The 18166-nt window shown below is 43.8% G+C and overlaps 2 protein-coding genes across 4 annotated transcripts in view; one reads left to right on the top strand and one right to left on the bottom strand.

Annotated features, from left to right (window-relative positions):
• SEPTIN10 (septin 10) overlaps window positions 1-10433 on the bottom strand; it is a 28399-nt gene extending 17966 nt beyond the window's left edge. For 2 of the 3 annotated variants that reach the window (XM_062020571.1, XM_062020572.1), the window contains exons 1-3: window positions 10318-10433; window positions 2404-2521; window positions 1342-1537 (exon numbers count right to left, since the gene is read on the bottom strand). In XM_062020571.1, the coding sequence (XP_061876555.1) occupies window positions 1342-1537; window positions 2404-2521; window positions 10318-10347 (344 nt within the window). In that variant the 5' untranslated portion in view covers window positions 10348-10433. Of the gene's footprint in view, window positions 1-255; window positions 302-1341; window positions 1538-2403; window positions 2522-10317 lie in introns of those variants that run through there. The other variant, XM_062020573.1, reaches the window with a different exon arrangement.
• Window positions 10434-10590: 157 nt separating this feature from the next.
• Window positions 10591-15259, top strand: SOWAHC (sosondowah ankyrin repeat domain family member C). Its single transcript, XM_061997221.1, has one exon. The coding sequence runs from the start codon at window positions 10727-10729 to the stop codon at window positions 12251-12253; it is 1527 nt and encodes a 508-aa protein (XP_061853205.1). The 5' UTR covers window positions 10591-10726; the 3' UTR covers window positions 12254-15259.
• The last annotated feature ends 2907 nt before the right edge of the window (window positions 15260-18166 follow it).

Raw genomic sequence — 18166 nt, 5'->3', positions numbered from 1 at the left:
TTATATATACAGAGTAATCTTAATTTCCGAAGGGCTGCTCAAAAAAGAATTGTGCACCTAACACAGATAAAACATTTCCTAGCTTCTATTAGTGTAAAAAGCTACATAAAGTTAGTTATGGTTATAAATGATCTTCCCAAGTGACATTTTACAAATTTTGCAATCAAACTGTGCAACTGCAGGGCTCTTGGATACATAGAAGATACATGAAACTCTTAAGATATAAGAAAAGAAAGAACATGCAATTACCAGTACCAAGAAATAGGAACTCCTTTATCTTCTGAAGATGAAGTACTGTACATGAGAGAGCTCTTAAACAACAGACAAAAATTGAAAAGGAAGAATGTAAGAGAGGAATGTGAATCTGATTTTCAGTAAGTACAGGTTAAGTACACTTGATCCCACTTAAAAGCAGATCATAACCTGCTTTCTAAAAGAAAGTCTTGCTAGATGCACAAGCAGAGGTCTCTTACATTTTTGCTGCTACACAAAGTTTATAAAAGCTACCAAAATTCAGAAGTAGTTGCTACATAAAAAATTAGAGGAAGTACTAAAAGGTGGCTCCTATACCACATATCGAAACCTCTAATATCTTTATTAATATTTACTTGCATCTCGTTCATCCAAGTCACTAGCAGTACCTATTTTCCAGCCATATCAAAAGCCATAGCTCTCATGATAACCTTAATGTGACTCTCTAATCTTCATTTATAATTACCACCATTTAGGCACTCAATACAGCACAAAGGATTGCTAAAATTCTTTACAGTTAAGGTGGACAAAACCCAATCTGTTGAGAGATAGTTCAGGATTTTAAAATCTTTCATTCATAAAAGAAGATACTCAAAAAAAGTTCTGAAAGGCAGTAGCATGGTACTTCTACATCTTCTGATTAAGCTGTCCAACATTAAAAACAAAGGCCTCCAGCAATCTATGTGATATTCCTTCCAGTTTAAAGTCTTCAACATGTTCCAAGTAAATAGTTAAGAACTCTATACATCTAATCTATATAACCTACAGTCTCTTATAATCTCTTTGGTTCTTTAAAAAAGTCTCCTGTTGACCTTCTCTTTGCTTTCCTCCACCCCAAGAGAAATTCTAGTCACTATTGCACATTTTATTTACATACATTTATAAAAGATTATATCATAAAAAGAGAGCAGAGTTTATCTGATTTCTCAAGTAATTTCCTAGAGGAGAAGAAAAACATGTTTATTTTGGTACACAGAGAAAACAGTTAACCAAATATTTGGAACACGTGTAAGACAAATACAAAGCCCCCTAAAAAAAAAATCAACTCGCAATTGAAGACAAAAATTTCTGCAATAAGTGGGCACTTACCTATCTTCTTTGTTTATTTGGTCACCAAATCCCACTGTATTTATAATGGTCAGCTTCAAATTAACATTACTTTCCTGGAGTTCGTAAGTCTGGGCTCTAAGTCGTACATTTGGCAGAAAATGTGTTGACAAAGGGTCATCAAAATTAGTGTTAAACAAACTGTTTACCAAGGTTGATTTCCCAATTCCAGTTTCCCCTAAAGTTAAAGAGACATTTTGCACATCAAATAAACACCTGCTAAGCATAGAAAGTGTTATCAGCAAATTTACACAAAACCTTGCCCACTGATTTCCCTGAGCAAAGTGGTTGCCTGCATTCCTTCTGATAATGAACACTAAATATCTTTCAGTTCATTTTTTTTTCAGCCTACAGATAGGAGAGTTACCTGCTAATAAGTAATAAGCAGAATAGTCTCTTGATGCTTGGGTTTCTTTAAAACTGTGAACTGATTTCCTACAGATTTTAAAAACCTCCATAATTTTCTGCTTAACCACAGAGTTCAACAGAGTTTTTATGAATAAAGGTAAAATACCATAGAACAGTACAGAAATATGTCAGTAACACCACCTTGGAATTTTAAGATTTCTTTTTTATCTGAAGCTCTTTGTTACAGTAAAAATAGAGGCTAGCCCAATTTACTCAGAAGAATCCAAGAAGCTGCCCATAAATCAATAAATGCATGGCATTTACTTTCAACACTTTTGGTCTTCATATTGTTTATGAAAATGCTAAATATAAAATCATAGGATGGCTACATATAAGCAAAGCTGGAGGAAAAGGTTCATGCTTAACATTAAAGAAAGAGATTAACATTGGAATGGGCTACCCAGGAAAGTGGTTCAGTCTCCATCCCTGGAGGTATTTAAAAGACATGTAGACATGGATGGCGCTTATGGACATGGTTTAGTGGTGGAGGTGGCAGTGCTGGAACTGGGTGAAACTGATGATCTTAAAGTCTTTTCTAACCTAAATGATTCTATGATTGCAACTGTATTTAAATGTCACTCATTTCCTTAGGACAGGTATACTGCTAAAGCCCTAAGTCACCCAGATATTACTTACCAATGCAAAGAATGTTGAAGCAGAAGCCCTGTTTGACGGACTTTCTAACCAGTTGATCAGGTAAACTACCAAAACCAACATTCCCAGACAAGGATAAGGTTCGATAGCCATCACTTTGCTACAGAAAAATAATTTTAAATATGTTAGTGAAATGAGTTGTGAAACAACTTTGTGGTTTAACATTGTTGCAATGGCAACAAAGGAACTCTACTGGTAAGCTAGAACTCATTCCTTATGATTTACATGAAACTAAGAAAAGCAAAAGCCTGAAAAAAGATATGTCAACTTCTTTTCATGATTCAAATTTACTTGCAGGCTCATTTATAACTGAGAATTTGACCAAATTTCTCTATGAAACAAGAGCTCAATAAGAAATAACAATCCTGCAAAACAAGGTGCCTTCTCTGTGTTTTGCTTAGAAAGCTAGAGCTGTGTTTCTAACTCAACAGACATCTGGCTGTATCATCTCTTAAAAATTCATATCCAAGACAGTTAATTTCTCTGCATTTTTAAGTTTCTTCCAAAGATACTTCTTACGGATCTGTATTGCTGTCAAGAAAGAGAGTAACAATTCCTGCAATAAGTATTTATGAAATTGCCAAGATATCCTGAGACATTTAAAATTTGCTGGTATTTTAAGACAGCATATTTCATCTTTCTTCAGTACAAAAAAGTTAATGAATACACAGTTATGAGTTAAAATCTTTTCAGAAAAAAATATAAATACATAAAAGTATATGGCAAGTTCTATGTCATTTCACACACAAGACAGAAGAGTCTGTCGTTGACATTGACACAAGACAGAAAAGTCCTGGTAAGTTGTAAAAACAGATTACAGAAGCCAGTACGTAAAAGAACTTCCACAATACAGAAATTGTGGTTTATGAACAGCTTTCTTCAGCACTGTCCTGGGGTCAGGGGAAGAGACATATCATCTTCGCTCAGTGCATACAGAGATGACACAAAAATTTTAGTAAATGACAAATGGAAAGACTAAGAGAGCAAGAACATGAGTCTCATTTACCCCATGTGTAATTTAGCACCTTAACCACAAGATCATTCTTTCTGTTTCTTTCCATCAGAGGTTAAGACATGGTAAACCAAATAAACAAACCACCCCCCCAAAAAAAGCCCTCATACATTCACCAGTTGGGTGTGACCTGACAATGACAATATCAGTGGGGGAACATACAGAAAAAGAGAGAATAAGAATTTCAAGGAGAAATAACATGACATATCATTCATTAAAACACGTTTTAATGCCTTGCCCTGAGGTTCTGGTTTCCAAGAGGAGACTGGTAAAATGAAGGACAAACAGAAAGGAATAACTCAGAGTCTTAAAAAAAAAGAGCTTTTTACAGAGAAACAGTACAGAAACATGGCCTTTGTAAGTTATTTCAAGAAAATGGCCAGAGTTGACTCAACCACAGCATATATAATGAAAAGATTCATGGTAGAACACACACACATACACAAAACCCAACACTACATTATAAGCAAAATTTTAAAAGCTAGAGTCAGAAAGATGCAGAATCTATTTCTATCTTTAAAATAGATCTACATTTTTAGAGATTTTAACTGCTACTAAAGTGCTCAGTTCCTTGTCTCATGACACAATGGAGTTTTCAGGAATCAGCTTTACAAAAAAATGCTGCAATAAAAGGGTCTTGAATTTACATGGACCAAAAAATGGTCTAAGGGCTGGAAGATAGGCTGAGAGAGTTAGGGCTGTTCAGCCTGGAGAGGAGAAGGTTCCTGGCAGACCTTACAGCAGTCTTCCAGTACCTAAGGAGGCCTTCAAGAAAGGCGGAGAAAGATTTTTTACAAGGGTGTATAGTAATAGCACAGGGGGTAACGGCTTCTAACTGCAAGAGGGTACATTTAAATTAGATGTAAGGAAGAAGTTCTCTACTGTGAGGGTGGTGAGGCACTGGAACGGGTTGCCCCAAGAAGCTGTGAATGCCTCATCCCTGGAAGTGTTCAAGGCCAGGATGGATGGGGCTTTGAGCAGCCTGGCGTAGCGGAAGGTGTCCCTGCCCACAGCAGGGTGGTTAGAACTAGACTACCTTTAAAGTCTCTTCCAACTCATATCATTCTATGATTCTAAGAAATATTGTGCAGCTCAACTTGAGACGGTCTCAGTCATGCTGATTTAGAAGTCTACATTCTTGCATGTTTATACTTCTCCACACAACAAACATTTCAGGATTGAGAGCTACTATTCTCATTTGGAGACTCGCCTTCCTCCACCTTCCTTATGGAAGAGGCACTTTGTGAACTTGTTTTATCTGACATCACTTGGAGCATTCTTTCAAAAAGCAAGAGTCTTCACTTCTCCTTCTGAAATTTTCCAACGGTATCACTTCTCTTCCTCAATGTCAACACCTCATATAGCTTCACTCTGCTTTGGTCTAACAAATACACACAGAAATTAAATCAAAAGAACTGATTCCATGATGCCTGCACTCTTATTACTTCTCAAAGAAATAATATGTCAGCCAGTTGAAAAACAACTTACTACCCTATCACCAGCTTCGAAAAATGGTGACAACTCGAAAACTAAGAAATATAAATCATGCTAAAAGCAATTAAGTCACTGGGCTAGCCAGTCATTTCAAATCAGTATCCACTGGATGAAGCAGCCAAATTATGCTTGAAGACAGCATCTCATCCAGCTTTATTCCATGAATAACTCAAAGCTTATCATTTGAATGCTATGAGAGATGTAATACTGTTGTAAATTCTTCCTGTTTTTGCATTGCTTTCTCAGAATTCCTACTCTCATCAAAATAGCATACAATACAGATCACTTGAGATAGTCCTAATCATATCTTATTCCTTCCTCCCCTCCCTTTCTAAAGGACTGGTAGCATGGTTTTCACAGAACTGCATCTGGATTTCTGCAAATTCAGTTAATCGAGTATATTGGTTTATACGAAGTCATCTTGCGCGTTAAAAACAGTGTGCAAAGAAAAATCATTGCCTGAGACAAAAGCAACATTTAAAATGTGGGTGTTTTCTTTCTGAAACAATCTAAAAAAATAAATAAATGTCTTTTAAATTTGCCACCTGTTTCAGACACTGGACCATTCCACAGCAAAAGCTAGGTATCAGACTACACACATCTCTTTGCTTAAGCCTCCTGTAGAACCAGATTTGCAGTCCAGGCAAATAACTAGCTTGCTGCCCAATGTAGCGTTGACTGAAATTTGCCCTCTGAAGCTTGAAGGAAAAAAGTAATCAATGTTCGTGTGCTTCGGCAGGAGGTAAGGGTCCTGCCAGGCCCAGGCAGCAATGCAGGCTGTGTACAAGCCCTCAGAGGATGCCTGGCCATCAGCCACGAGGCATTTGGCAATATCTCAACGTGCCCACAGACACTCCAAACACAATTATTTCAGAGCTCCAAGTTTTCCACTATCACCAAAAGGTGTGAACATTCATTAAACCAAAAATCTATTTCAATCTTCCAATAACAAACAAATCTCTTACACTCAATTGCTTTCCTAATAACCAAAGGTACATTTAATCCAGTAAATATCAATGTTGCTACTGCCTCCCAACATATGAGGTAAGTAGGAAACTAAACAGATTTTGAAAGTGAGTAGAAAAACAATTCCCTTTTTAGGGCAGTCTATCTAAAATGTAGATGTGTCGTGTAGGCATACATACACCATTGACATCTCTTAATGTTGAGGCATGAATGACAGATAGAACAGATGGGATGAGGGAAGAGAAAGGAAACCTTGGCAAAAACAGCACAGAAGACACAGAAAATATAGGAAGATGAGGTAGAAAAAGTACAAAGACAAATCCACAAAGACGAGGTGCGAGAAAGGAGATACACCGAAAATTACACGGAATTAATAGATCAGTCTATTCTACAAAATAAAAAGCAACACACAGGATTTAAGTATGGAACTAAATCCCCCAAAAATGGTGTGGAGAAAAAAAAAAGCATTGGCTAAAAGACAATTCCATGAAAATTCATTTGACAATTTCACTCACAGTTATCATGTAATTTATTCAGTATGACACAAACACTAGGCAACTTTTAGGGACTGGTCTAAACATCAGAAGCCCAGGATTCTTCCATCATCTCTTTCAATTGACACCTTACATGGCATTTGGGTGCACCGACTATTTTCCTTTCCCAGCTCGCTTCAACACACAGTACAGCTGAAGTTGCCTTACACCATAGGTCACCACACTATTTCCTTCATACATGTATTTATGGAGAGATCTTAGAAAGAAAGCTAAATTTTTGCCCTGTGTTTCTCTCTCAAGAAAAATGAGGCAGGACAGAATCTTCTTGAATGCCTCAAAATCACCCAGAATGGGCAGAGGAAAAAAATTGTCAGTAGAGAACAGCAGGCACAATGTGCAGGTTGCTACTGAAGACAACTTGTGGATTTTATTTGGAAGTATTTAGGGACAAACAAGATGAGCAGAGACACGTTACTAGTTTTCCAGTTGTCACGAGAATTTCACAGACCACAATGTATTAATCTGTAAATGTCACTAAGGCCTCTCTTCACCAGCAGGTATTCAAGTAACTTGAAAATCTAGCACGTCTAGTACCTGTTCCTCTGTTGTTGCCTAGGGATAGAGGTGGCAAGAGGTAACAGATGGAGAATCAAGACTTGACAACAGAAAAGAAACCAGTTCCTCACAGCTGGTATTCCATGTGTCAGACAAAAGATGACGACAGTGCTGAGGCTTTTCTATTTAACATCTTGATCCCCCCATCCAGATCATTGATAAAGTGCACCATCAGTAAGTTCAATGATGACATGAAGCTGAGTGAGTACGTAGACCTGCTTGAGGGGAGGGAAGGCTCTTCAGAGGGACCTGGACAGGCTGGAGTGATGGGCTGAGGCCAGTCACACGAGGTTCAACAAGGCCAAGTGCCAGGTCTCGTACTTGGGCCACAACAAACCCAGGCAATGCCAAAGGCTTGGGTATGTGTGGCTGGAAAGCTGTCCGGCCTGGAGGTGTTGATTGATAGCTGACTAAACATGTGCCAGTAGTGCCTAGGTGGCTAAGAAGGCCAATAGCATCCTGGCCTGTATCAGAAATAGTATGACCAGCAGGACCAGGGCAGTGATTGTCCCCCTGTACTTGGGGGAGAGGCCGCACCTTGAACACTGTGTTCAGTTTAGAGCCCTTCACTACAAGGACACTGAGGTGCTGGAGCATGTCCAGAGATGGGCAATGAAGCTGGTGAAGGATCTGAAAAACAAGTCTAATGAGGAACAGCTGAGGGATTTGGGGTTGTTTATCCTGGAGGAGGCTGAGAGGAGACACGATCACTCTGTACAACTACCTGAAAGGAGGCATAGTAAGGTGGGGAATTGGTCTCTTCTCTCCAGTCATGAACGATAGGACAAGAGGAAATGGGTTCAAGTTGTGCCAGGGGAGGTTTAGATTAGACATTAGGAAGAACTTTTTCACTGAGAGGGCTGTTAAGCATTGGAATGGGTTGCCCAGGGATGTGGTGGAGTCCCCATCCCTGGACATATTTAAAAGACACATAGATGAGGTGCTGGGGGACATGGTTTAGTAATGGGCTTGGCAATGTGAGGTGAGTGGTTGGACTCATTGATCTTAAAAGTCTTTTCCAGCCAAAATGATTTTATGATTCTATGTGGAACTGTTCAGCTATTACTCTGCAGTAGGAGACAGATGTTGAGTTTCGTGTTCCTCACTGACAGGCCTCTCCAGAGCTGTATGTTTTCAAGGAAGGAAAAACAAACAGAAATCTGTCTTGACATGGAAAAATACACTGGTATGAGTATTGGTATCACAACTGCAGTCACTTTTGGAAGATCTGCACCTCTTTGACTGTGCTGGCTCAGCAGTGCCTGTTGTGTTTCCTGAAGAGGAGTAAGCCAGTCATCTTCACCCTTGACCACACCAGCCCCTTGTCATTCCTTATCTGAATAAGAGGTCTTGGATGCCACAATGGTGGCTGCTATCAGAAGGCCTCTTTGACTGCCACAAGGCTTTTTTTTTTCCTTTTTCCTTCTTTTTAACTAAACAACAAGGAGCACTGTATGCTGCTCTATGGGGGTAATGGCTGCCAGAACTTTCCAGGAAGTCCAGTTTTCCAAAACCAGAAATATTAAAGCCTTGCAGCTCAGACTTTGTGCAGTCCTGATTGTAAAGTGAATTATAGAAGAAGGATAGACTGCCTTCCAAGAGTGATTTTCCATTTATTTTGCAAAACAACCAAAAACAAAATCTTTCCCAGAATGTTGTAGGAAACACTTTAACATCATGTGTTAAATACATTGTGTGTTAAACTAGGAAATATTAATTGATGTTAATATATTTTACATCGTTTACATTTATAAACCTAATACAAAATCAACCCTTCTTCAGTTCAGAACTCTGCTCTATATATCTGTTTTTACAGTATTCTCTGTAAAGTTTTCCATGTATGTGCTTCTCTCTCTTCCCTTATCTATCCACTTAGTCTCTTATTTTTGCTGATTTACTTCATCTCTCCACACTTTTCATAAAAACATTAATCAGCAAAACCATTTGGTACTGTTTCTTGTACTTAGATTCTTTATTTCCACATTTTTCCAGTCTCCCATGGGAGCCAGGCTGTGAAGTACTTACTCTCCACCTCAATATACACATATTATGTATGAAGAGAGAAAGCTTACATAAAGTGAATGCGTTGCATTACATTAAGCTACAACATGAAAGATTTGTACAGGGCTGAAAGAGAGTATGTGAGCTGTCCGGGTAGGAGCCCAGACAGAGAGCCAGCTATGCTCAACGGTCAAGTCGTGAGCAAGCGGGGGGAACATGAATGAAGCCCTTTCACTCTCCGGAGGAGGTTGTCTGGGATGTGGTTGGGCTCTGTGATGGTTCTAACAATGGTTCAACAACTAACTCTTTCAGCACACAAACTCAAAGTAATCCCTCTTCTCATGCTCCCTCTCCCACGCCGCTCCCTCGGGTGCAGCGTCAGAACCAGAGACGGACATTGCCCAGGATGACAAGAGAAGGAAACTTCAAAAGAGTTAACAGTTGTTTACCAATTCTTTCAGTTCACAGGGCAGCTTCACACACAGCCCCACCAAAGTAATTGGGCTGTCACAACTCCACCGCAGGAATGAGACAAGAATCAGGTACTTCATCTACCTTCCCCCTAGCAGAAAATTAGCTGCTTTTGCAGCTAACTACACAGGCTGGATGGAGAATTCTTCCTCAAATTCTTCCAATTCCATTTTGTTTGTAGAACCCTTGTGTGCTTTGCATTGTTGAGGTGTAAAAGACAGCTGAAAACTCAAGTCATAAATGAACCCTTTCCTTTCACGCTCAAAAACGCCGCTAATGCTCCAGAACTAATGCATGGATGGGTTCAGTGCCTTCAAAGCATAAAGCTGACAGCTTTGCATTACAAGTCAGAAAAGCATTTCTTCAATAGCCAAGATTGAGCGCTACAACCTATTACTTGAAGTACATGATAGGCTATGGGAGCTCTAAGAAGGGGGACACATGAAAACGAGATCCTTTAACAAGAAGTTTTCTAAAAGCCTGGCAACTGCGGGAACCCAATGGCACCTCGAGGCTTTAAGTCACCCTCCAACCCGAGCCCCGCGCTCCCTTCTGGCCCCCGCACCGCCGCATCCCACACCCGCACTACCCCGCCACCCACTCCGGCGCGGACCCGGCGCAACCCCCGGCCGGCCTCAGCTTGAGCGGCTCGGTACGAGCGACACTCCCACCCCTCTGACACGGTGTAGCCGCCCGCCTCCTTCCCCTCCTGCCGCCGGTGCTGCCGGAGCCATCCCTTGGACCGCGCAGGGGTGACACCTACCACCAGGTTACCCCCAGCCCAGGAGCCGCGGCGCTTAATGGGTCAGTTGGAGGAGCTCCCGCAAGGCGGCGGGGACTTACCGGCTGCCGGTCGCCACGGGGAGCGGCCATCGCCCCACCGCACGCGAGGCAGAGGACTGCGCGGGCAGCGCGGCCGCGGAAGGCGGAGGGCGCGCTCCGCCGCCGCAGCCGTGGCGGGGCGCTGGCGGCCGCCGGGCGGAGGCGGTGCCGCGGATGGGCGGGGCGAGGGGAGACCCCACGCGGCGGGGAGGAGCGGCCCTACCCCCTCCGCGCCCGCCCCGGAGCGTCAGCGGGTCGACTGCGGGCCCGTCCCGGCCGGTGGGTGGCGCGCGGCGGCCGCCGCCGGGGCAGTGGCAGTGATTGCCGGGGCGATGCCGCCGCCGGGAGGAGGGGCTCGAGTGGCGGCGGCTCCGCCGCGCCCGTGGCGGCAGGAGGAGCGGCGGCGCGACGCGATGGGGAAGGGTCGGTGATGGCGGAACCGGCGGAGCTGCGGCAGGACTCGGTGGTGCGGTTCCTGGCGGCGCGGGGCGGGCGGGCGCGCAACACGGAGCTGCTGGAGCATTTCCGGGACTGGCTCAGCCCCTCGGAGCCCGACCGCCGCGCGGCCGCGCGCCAGCGCTTCAAGGAGCTGGTCAACGCCGTGGCCACCGTCCGCCAGGAGCCCGGCACCGGCGTCAAGTACGTGCACCTCCGCCGCCGGTTCTGCGCCCCGGAGCCCGCCGCCTTGAGCCCCGGGGAGGAGAAGGCGGCGGCGGCGGTGGTGGGGGACAGCGCGGAGCGGCCGAGCCCGCCGCCGTGCCCGCGGGCAGGCGTTGAGGAGGCACCGCCGCCGCCGCCGCCGCCGGCGAGCGAGAATGCCGGCAGCCGCCCTCAGCCCGCGGGGCGACGGGGCGAGCCGCCCCGGCCGGGCCCGGCGGCGGCCGCCGGAGGCCAACGGAAAGGTTCCCGGCGGGGGCCTCCGCCCGGGCGCGGCAGAGGCGGCGGCGAGGAGGCTGCGGTAGCGGCGGGCCCTGGACGGCCGCCGCCGGCGGAGGAGGCGAGGGCGGCGGAGGGTGCCCCCGGGGCGGCGGCGCAGGGGGGCGGCCGGAGGAGCCTGCGGGAGGCGGCGCGCGGCGGGTCGCCCCAGCTGAAGCGCGGCGCCCTCCCTGGGGGATCCCGCGGCCGCGGCGGCGACTCGGATAGCGCCTCGGTCGCCTCGTCTTCCGCCGAGGAGGAGGGCAGCACTACCGGTGCCGTGGCCCTGGACCCCCTGGAGCACGCCTGGATGCTGTCGGCCTCGGACGGGCGGTGGGAGAGCCTGGAGGGGCTGCTGAGCTGCGAGCCGACGCTGCTCTGCAAGCGGGACTTCATCACCGGCTTCACGGTGCTGCATTGGGCCGCCAAGCACGGGCGGCAGGAGCTGCTGGCCACGCTGGTCAATTTCGCCCAGCGGCACCAATTGCCCGTGGACATCAACGCCCGCACCAGCGGCGGGCACACCCCGCTGCACATCGCTGCCATGCATGGCCACGCCGAAGTGGTGAAGCTGCTGGTAGGAGCCTATGATGCCGACGTGGACATCCGTGACTACAGCGGGCGTAAGGCCGCGCAGTACCTGCACCAGGGCACTTCGGGGGATATGCGGAGCCTCGTAGGGGCCCTGGAGGAGGAGGAGGAGGAGGAAGGGGCCACTGGCAATGGGAGTGGGCGCTGGAGGCTCTCCAAGGTGTTACCCTCCAATCTCATAAACTACCGTCTCTCCCACCACCACCATCACAACACTGGAGAGGAAACCGAGGGTACTGAGGGGGCAGCGGTATCGGGCAAGGGCAAGGAGATGACCAGGAAGGCCTCTGGCAGTGGGCGGATGAAGCCTCGGCTTAATAAGATCCGCTTCAGGACTCAGATCATCCACAACACGCCCTCCTTTCGTGGTGACACAGAGGAGGAAGAGCACGAAGAGAAATCCCTGAAAGCGTCATTCAAGCTCAGGCCTAAGTCCAATGTCTTTGGATAAGGCCTGGGGAACAGGAGGTCTAGGAGGTGGGCGCGTGGACCAAAGTGCCCGAGAATATAGTGCAGAAGGTGAGGCAGGTATGGGTGGGTGCTCATTTACATTCATTGACCTTCAGCAGATGGTTCCTCAGTGTCTTGCTCTTAGTTCGGCTGAGTTGGTGAGCCCAGTGGGAGGACGATGGCTTGCAACTCCTGAGAGCAGCTGCTTTGGCTGGGCCCTCAGCGCTGAAATGAGAGGTAGTGGGTCCATTGAGAAACACTGAGGTGTTGAAAAACTGCTCCTTTCTTTCCATAAATAGGCTTTGGGTTGGAAACCTGTGTTACCGAATCTACTGGGATTAGTGAGTTGAGTGGGGGAAAGAAAAGTGCAAGCACTCATATATTATCAACTGGTACTATAAACTGCTTACGAACAACTTGCAGTGTAAGAACACCTCAGTAATATGCAAATATCATTTAAGTTTCTCCTTAACAGCAATACCACCTGGCACAGCGTGGAGTTGGGTACCTAAAATGAGATGGTAGATAACAGTTTCCTGTCAGAATCCAGGCTTCAATCCAGCAAAGACTTGAGCTCATGTTAACTTTATTCGTGGAAAATTCCCTCATTTGACATCACAAATATGTTAAAATCCATTGCACTGCAAGCAAGGAGTAAAGTTAACCACGTGCACAAGCCTCTGCTGTCTCAGGTACTACTGAGCTTGCTTATTGCTGTTGGAATACTAATACAAGATAATGGAAGCAAAGAATCTTTTTAGATATTTGGTATCTTATTTTTTGTCTTAGGCAAAGCAATTTTATTTTAATCACTGTGAATTCTCAAGTGCCAGACCTAGCGCAGTTCGGTTATTAAGTCTGGTCAGTTCCTGTTAATGTTGTTTGTGTAACTCACTGCATTTAAAATCAGAAACGTATGTTGTATGTGCTACCCGTGAAAGTCGTTCTCTCTGTAGAAAAGAACACAGACACTGTTGCATGAAATCTTTGTGAAGCTCTAATATGGTCCTGTAATGTAATAGCTACAGGTCTGTGTTTGCTAGTAACATGTGTGCCAATCTCTCCAGCTGGCTTTGTGTACAAGTGGAAGAAAGAAAAAAAATCCACTGGTTGGTGTGTGAATTCACACATAAGGTGATGAACTGGAACTCTGAAACTCTATCCCCGTTTGTCATCCCAAGTGAAAGCAGTGTAACGACATATTCCAGTGAAGTGGTGGCAGTGGTGTTTGAGTTCTTTTAAACCTGTATTTCTAGAGGAGTGATAACCAAGGCTTTGAACTGTTGTTTAACAGCCTAGTAAGTCTTAATCTGATTGATGAGCCTATCCGGCTGCTAAAGCTTTCAGAAACCTTGAATCTTGTTTTTCTGCTTTAAAGGTAGGAATTCCAGTGAAATCTAGGAGGCAGATTTGTATCCAGATTCAGCTTTCCTTCAGAATGAGGTACTGAGCTGACCCTGGACCCTGAATGCTGCTCAAGGTAGAAGCTCACCCATACTTAGTAGTTAAGATATGGCCAATTTCAGTGCAATGTTTGTCAAAGCATGTTTGGAGTTGGCTTCCTTGCAATGGATGAGCATGTCTGGCCGGTAGCTAACCCCAAGTAGCTAGTAGGCTTTGACATGTTGAAATCCAGCTTTGAGGCACTGATTGCATGCCAGCAACCTCTAGAACACCTCCCAGGGAAACTGCTGCGGGGAGTTGTGCGCTTTCAAGATAACAGCTCTCTGTAGCTGCTGCTGGTGGCTTTCATTTCTTGTAGCAGCAGAGGAAGTGAGTGCTGGCAATTCATTGGTTCCAGACTGCCCGTGGATTATATCACCAAATTCTGCACTTTGTGTCAAAACGTAATAAATGACAGTATTTGCATAGGCACGCAGGCAACACTGAACTATTTCTAGGAAAAATTACATAGGGGAAAAAGAATTCTCTCTGTGTATGTGCTGGTCATTACTTTTGTGCAAAAAAGACTAGAAATGATACAGAGGTTCAGCTTTAGTTTATAATTTATAAGCTGTATTGCTACAGATTTCATGTGCCTTCATTTTGGGTTGGTTGACACAAACATGATGGATAAAGTCAGTCTTGCAAAGCACTTTGTCTTTATTTCTGTGGGACAGGACCAGAAATTTTCCCTCAACCCTTCCCATTTAAGCTGTAAACTTGTACAAAAATGGAGTGTCTGAAAGGGGAGGAGGGGAATAATCACAGGAATTATATGCCATAGAGTTTATTAATTTGTTACAGAGAAGAGTATTAAATGCCTAAGTCTTAAACTTCCTTCACTCTGGAGTAGAAGTGGCTTTGTAGGTTGCTGTAGAGAGGAACTTTTCTGACTAAACACTTGAAATGTCAACTCTCTTCAGCATGGTCACTTCAAAATTCAGCACATGTTCCATGCAGCTACCTGTGTCCAAACCTTATTCAAGGAACTTTCTGCTTTGAGAGTTTATAGTTCTTATGAGCTGTTGGGTGAAGTGTTTATCTCTTCACATGCAATAGCAAAGAATTGCACAAAAATACTGAGTCATAGATAGCTGTTGGGGTCTCGGGAGATAATGGAGTGTTTCTGTGCTTTGGAATTTGGAATATAGCACACTTCACATTTTAAAAGACTAACTGGAAGATAGATGGTCCACTGATATTGTTGAGCTGTCAATTAATGACATTTCACTGTAACAGTCCAAAAGTCTTTGCAAGGTGGGGTGCAGCAGAACAAACATCTCTGTTGGTGTCTGAGATGTGTTGACGAATGGCTGGAGAACCACTAGTGTCTGTCTGCGCTACAGGACTAAAGCACTTTGATTTCACATTTTGACTTGTCACATTCCATGTGGTTACTTTTTTATAACGTGAGCTACAAGTTAACGTTTCTTTGGAGATAGGAAAGGCTTGATGCCCTGTTACAGAATATATACAGTCTAAAGGTACTCTTGAGTCAAATATTTTGGATACATTGCCTAGAAAGATGTGAAATTAGAAAAATAAAGTTGTATGGTACAGAAAACTGGAGCGCTGACTGGTGTCTTTTTAATAGTATGCTTGGAGTTACTGGATGTGTGTGTTCACATTGTATGATGGTGTGTAAGGCAGCAAGACTGTAACATAAACTTTTGGTATCTTTTCTCATATCTTACATTTGAAATATTTTAGAGGCCTGGAAGCCTGTCAATTTTCCTTAATCCAACTTTTTATGGGTGTCTTTCTGAATAGGTATGAATTAAGAACCTGTAAGCTTTACTTTTACTAAAATAAAGAGAGCCCATGAATTGTTTATGCCTGAATTGACTTCTGTATGCTCCATACTTAGGTGCTACCTGCATAGTGTCTGTTAAAATTACATACTGTCATGTGTTGGTCTCATTGTCGTGAGGGCTTTTTATCACAAAGAGGTCTGATATCATCTAACACTTGAAGAGTAAGACACAGGAAAGAATACAGTTGAGTTGTTTGCAAGGCACTAAGATTTTTCTTTGGCACTTACTTTCTAATAGCTCATGTCAAAGTAAATGAAGACACATTTTCTTTTTTTGAGAGAAGTATATCTAAATAAGGGCCTGGGAGAGTGGCATTACTTAACTTAAAATAGTGTCCTGACCTTACTTCCATGCAGCTAAATATCTCTGACTATGGGAAGGCTAATGTTAGTTCTGATCACTACATAAGGGTCAATACCTAATTAAAAAAGGTTTAGGATTAAGGCTTTTTGTAATGTGTCTTAACTAGAGTTGGCAGCTTCTTAAAAGGGAAATTCCATTTCGTTACCGAGCTAGACTGAAGGTTTTGGTATATCTAAATGGTCTTTGAAGGTGTTGCCTTAGCAAAATGTATGTTAAAACTGGTAACCCTCATGCTTCCAGTAACTCCTCTGAGAGACATCCGGATTTCTGCCTAGATTGAAAAAAGGCTCATCTGTTACCATGCTAGTGGATCAGGATGTTTGCAGTTCCAAACCAAGCAACCCTTAGCCAGTAGTTCAAGGACACCAGTGGGAAGAGGAGGGAGGGAGAAGTGGTCTTGGAAGCATAAGGAAGAGTGGGAGCATGCAGGAAGCAGCAAAAGCTGAGGACACAGTAGGAGGGCAGTCTGCGTGACCCTTGCTGACCATGCAATGGGTTATCTAGTTGTTTAGAAAATTGTATCTAAACATATATCCCTTTCTACAGAAGAACAGTTGAGAGATGATTTTCTGAGAGCTTTAATATAAATTAATGCCTGTGTTTTAGATGATCCTCTTACTGTCATTTCTTAGTAGAGATAGTACTGTTTGCAAAAGCACAAACAACTCTTGTGTTGAGTGTAGCTGCAGCTGTTGACAGGAGGGTTCTGCTATGGAAGATTGGTCCCACTTAATTTTAGGCTTCTCTCTGGGAGAGAAGTGCTTCAGCATTGCATTGCTAATGTCTTTTTCCTTGTCTAGAAAGGAAGAGAGAGGAGACTCCAGTCCTGACTTACTATGCCTTGAGTTATATCGATTGCATGTGAAACTGAAGACAATAGATTAAACTTTGGAGACGTCATACAGAAAAAAATAGTATTTTAGTCATGCATTTTGTTTGTTTGTTCATGCTGAAGAAGAAAAAAAATGAAAGGTCCATACTGTTTTTTCATGTCCCCAGGTGGGTGTGCAGAGAAGGAAAAAGTCTGAGATTAATGTTAGGTTTTGGGAGAGAGACAAATTTTTTGGTTTGTGTTAAATTGTGAACAGTTTGACAGGAAAAATGGAACATATGATGATTTTGGTTTTCCAGTTTTATTGTAACGAAGAATTATTTTGCAGCTGTTCCAGAATTTATCTTGTATCATTTTTCAGTTCAGCCAAGATAGGTACTGATGTGTCTCAATACACACACATTATCGGAAAAACTGAGCCAAGCTACCAGGTTGTTCATTTTTAATAAAACTCTGTTACAGATGAGATATTTCATCTGTGGTAAAACCTGAAGAAACGCCATTCTGAGATTTTTACAAGGAGTTAAGCTGCTAGTGACATGTGGAGGAGTCACCTTTAATAACAGGTGAAAGTGCAAAAGCATTCTGTGTTCTTTCAGCTAGATCACTCATGCCAAATGAGCCATTGTTGTTTAGGTGCACCTACCTTTCTGTATAGACAGCCATAAACTGCCTCCTCCCCTTGATTACTGGGAAGCGTGAAAAGAAGCTAGCAAGTCATATTAATCTATTTTAACATGCTCTTATTTCATGAAAAGGCATTTTGAAAGCCTGTGGTGGGACTATCAAGAGGTGATGATGGAAGTCAACAGGTCTGTGTCCATGCATGCCTCTGCATCCAGGCAAGTGAATCACTGAGGCTTACTGCTGTCAGTCTAAAGCAGACATCCCATAGATTCTGTCCTTGCATTGATCCTTGTCCATAAAGAGAGACTTGGGCAAATTAGGTCTCCAATGTTTCTAACCACCAGAATAATTTGGTTGCTTGGGCTGTATCTAGAGCTAGCCCTGACTTTATTTGAAACACTTCACCACAAAGGCCCAGAGTCTTCCATATTTTAAAACAAAACCACTCATTATAAAAATGCAAAACCACAAAAAAACAAGCAACCTGTACTGGATGTGGAAGACGTGCACCTTCAGGAATTGCATCATCCCACAGTGCCCACATCTGTAAAGTGCTGGGCAGTTTTCAAACCTGTGTGTGCAATAGAAATGTGGTAATGGCCTTTCTCCAGTATTTACATTTGTGGAGCTTGAGCTAAGTGAGAACCCAAACACTGATTTGGAGTAAATTCATCTGAAGTAACATTTGTGAACAGGTGAGTACAGATAAGAGGCTTTGGCTGCATGCATTGATGGTCTGTGCTTTTTTCCTGTCTGATACACCAGTTGTACAGAACAGCAGTCATTATTTCATATGTTGTTTAACCTCTCTGAATAGACAAAAAAACTAGAATTC

Source organism: Colius striatus, chromosome 1 (assembly GCF_028858725.1).
Source record: "Colius striatus isolate bColStr4 chromosome 1, bColStr4.1.hap1, whole genome shotgun sequence".
NCBI classification, from domain to species: domain Eukaryota; kingdom Metazoa; phylum Chordata; class Aves; order Coliiformes; family Coliidae; genus Colius; species Colius striatus.
The sequence above is the reverse complement of the archived record's forward strand: the minus strand, read 5'-3'. Positions and strand labels throughout refer to the sequence as shown.

Excerpts from the sequence above, each read along its gene's own strand:
- SOWAHC (XM_061997221.1), top strand. The coding sequence starts at position 10,727 with ATGGCGGAACCGGCGGAGCTGCGGCAGGACTCGGTGGTGCGGTTCCTG.